This window comes from Aureococcus anophagefferens, assembly GCF_000186865.1.
Source record: "Aureococcus anophagefferens unplaced genomic scaffold AURANscaffold_296, whole genome shotgun sequence".
Taxonomy (NCBI): domain Eukaryota; class Pelagophyceae; order Pelagomonadales; family Pelagomonadaceae; genus Aureococcus; species Aureococcus anophagefferens.
The window spans coordinates 1748-2952 of NW_008705826.1; the positions used below are offsets into that span (position 1 = coordinate 1748).

A 1205-nucleotide genomic window follows, 5' to 3' on the forward strand; every position below is an offset into this window, starting at 1 on the left:
CTCGACGTTCTTCTGCAAAACACCGGCCACGGAACGAGCGCGGAACGCGCGCGAAACCGCGAGCGAGCCGCAAATCGAGGGTGTCCCAGGACTCCTGGCGAGTTCACGTCGAGGCTCCCGCTCTTCTTCGTCCCGCGCTTCGCGACGTCGACGACGTCCGACCGCGCGCAGTAGCCCTGGACGGCGCTGTAGCTCAAGGGCGCGCGCTCCGGCACGGCCTTGCCCCGGGCGACGTTCACGAGCACCGTCGCCTGGCCCAGGCTCACGCCCTGCTGCACCGCGTTGCAGACGATGGTCGCCTCCATGGAGTCCTCGACGATGAGGGGCGCCGCGCCCGCGAGCAGGTCGCAGGCGCGCGGGTCGTAGAGGACGCCCTGCGAGTCGGCGTCGCGCAGCTGCCGGAACACCTCCTTCACGCAGCGCGTCGACTCGGGCGACATGTTCATCTGCTTCCTGACCCACACCGCCCAGCCGCGGGGGCCGTCCCAGGTCTCCTCGTCCGGCGCGCCGATCATGCGGTAGAAGTACGCGATCGCCTCGCGGCGGCGCGCGGCCTCCCCGTCGCCCAGCTCGTTAAAGTTCGGCCGCGGCGGCAGCTCCAGGCTGACGCGGGGCGCCGAGGCGGGGTGCGACGCCGCGGAGGCCTTCGCCGCGCGCTTTGAGCGGTTCAAAGCGTCGCGGACGTCGCCCTCGTCGCGCGCGAGAGAACCGTCCAAATAGCAGCCGTCGCCGTTCAGCGTCGGTTCCGCGTAGCGCAATTCGTGTGCCGATGGACCCAGGTCGCCTCGGGAGCGTCGCTTCCGCTGTGTGACGACGGGCGCGCTCATCGCAAGCTTACAAGAGGCGACGGCACCACCGGTCTTTTTTGTAATCAATCCGGGCATGTCAACACACGTGTTGATGAGGTAAAATCCACCCTGTATGCAGTGTTAAACGCCGCTTCAATTTGGGCTTCAACCTCAAACCTTGCACTTCAACAGGGACCTCAACACAGCCGCTTGCCCTTCAAAGCAACACCGCTGCTCACGCCTCGCGGGGGACTCCAGAACCCTTCCGCGCAATCTTTATTCGCTAAGGACGCGTTAGTCTATCGTCTAGGGCGGCTTAGACGATGGTGGGCGTTTAGCGTGGAATCGCTGCCCGAGGACCTCCGGTGGGCTTCGTGACCCACCCGCTGTGCTAGCTCGGCCCGCCCGGGGCGTTCG

General features: G+C 66.6%; 1 protein-coding gene across 1 annotated transcript in view; it reads right to left on the reverse strand.

Moving 5' to 3' along the window:
- The window catches only part of AURANDRAFT_68686 (hypothetical protein), a gene marked incomplete at both ends in the record, with an annotated part of 1164 nt that extends 649 nt beyond the window's left edge, over window positions 1-515 (reverse strand). Inside the window, one exon of the mRNA XM_009044400.1 lies at window positions 108-515. Within this exon, the coding sequence (XP_009042648.1) occupies window positions 108-515 (408 nt within the window). The remainder of the gene's footprint in view (window positions 1-107) is intronic.
- Between the last annotated feature and the right edge of the window lie 690 nt (window positions 516-1205).